At 54.4% G+C, this 1478-nt stretch overlaps 1 protein-coding gene across 1 annotated transcript in view; it reads left to right on the forward strand.

Moving 5' to 3' along the window:
• COL16A1 (collagen type XVI alpha 1) overlaps positions 1 to 1478 on the forward strand; it is a 59944-nt gene that overhangs the window by 19602 nt on the left and 38864 nt on the right. The window contains exons 29-30 of the mRNA XM_015572783.1: positions 105 to 149; positions 434 to 565. Of these exons, the coding sequence (XP_015428269.1) occupies positions 105 to 149; positions 434 to 565 (177 nt within the window). The remainder of the gene's footprint in view (positions 1 to 104; positions 150 to 433; positions 566 to 1478) is intronic.

Here is a 1478-nt window from a genome sequence, read left to right on the forward strand (position 1 = left end):
CCACTCCCGGGGAGATGACGGGCCTGGGTGGTGCCTCCTCCTGGCTCAGGCAGGTGCTGGGCATCACACGTGTTTTGTGCTGTTTTGTTGTTTTTATGACATAGGGGCCACCAGGACCAGTGGGACCCGTAGGAATCAAAGGGGAAAAGGTGAGTATGGGGACATTCCCCACCCAACAGCCTGGGTAAACTTCCCAAACACATCTCATGTCGCTCTCCGTCAAGCTCTCCGAGGCTCCCTCATGTCTGAGGGTCCCAGCTGACCCCTTAGCGTGACCCCTGATGACTTGGCCCTACTTTCCTTTCTTACCTGTTCTTCCACAACCTCTCCTGAGATATCCCTTGCCCATTCGAGGTGCCATGTCAGGCCTGGCTACATTCCCCGGATTCCAAGCCTGGCCTGGGGCCCCCAACCCTGTGTCCTTGCTCGGCAGGGCGAACCTTGTGAGCCATGTTCAGCTCTGTCCAAGCCTCAGGATGGGGACAGCCACGTGGTGGCCTTGCCTGGCCCTCCTGGAGAAAAGGGCGAGCCTGGGCCTCCGGGCTTCGGCCTGCCAGGAAAACAGGTGAGCTCTAGGGCCTCACAGGGGGATGCAGACAGGGCTGGAGAGAGGCGGGGGCCCCCTGCCTCCCTGGTCTCTTGGCTCCCTGGGCAGTGGGGAGTAGGTGGGTCACCCAGGCAGGAGTCTGGCTCAGGTCTTTTCTCTTAATCGATACAGTATCCGAGAGCAGAGACTTGGGTCCCAGGACATAGCATGATGGGATGTGCAGAAAGAGTACCAACCTGGGACCAGACAGACCTGGGGTCAGAGTCCAGGTCCACTGTTTACTGGCCTTTAGATGTGAGCAAGTCCCTTTTGCTCTGTGCTTGTTTCCTGTGCCTGGTGGTGGAAAGCCTAGGATGTGTGTGAAGCACTTAGCACACACTAGGCCAGGGGTCCTCCAACTACGGCCCGCGGGCCACATGCAAATACAAATATTGTATTTGTTCCTGTTTTGTTTTTTTACTTCAAAATAAGATATGTGCAGTGTGCATAGGAATTTGTTCACAGTTTCTTTTAAAACTATAGTCCAGCCCTTTAACAGTCCGAGGGACAGTGAACTGGCCCCCTGTTTAAAAAGTTTGAGGACCCCTGCACTAGGCGTTCGGGAAATGACAGTTGCCACTGTGGTGATGATTATTGTCACTGCTTTAACCAATAACAGTAAACACTGGCAGTGTGCATAAGGAGCCATGCACTGCGTCACCTATATTAGCTCATCTAATCTCACAAGAACCTTACAGTGTAGAAGCCCAGGCTATTTTATCATCCCCATTTGACGGATGAGGAAACCGAGGCACAGAAGTAACTTGCCCAGGGTCACCCAGGCAGGCAGGAGTCTGGCTCCAGTCTTTGCCCTTAATCTCTACCGTGCCTGAGAGCAGAGACGAGGGTTGTATTTCCCGGGTCTAACACAGTGACAGCCACTGGGGTGGGG

Source organism: Myotis davidii, unplaced genomic scaffold, assembly GCF_000327345.1.
Source record: "Myotis davidii unplaced genomic scaffold, ASM32734v1 scaffold88, whole genome shotgun sequence".
Classification (NCBI taxonomy): Eukaryota; Metazoa; Chordata; class Mammalia; order Chiroptera; family Vespertilionidae; genus Myotis; species Myotis davidii.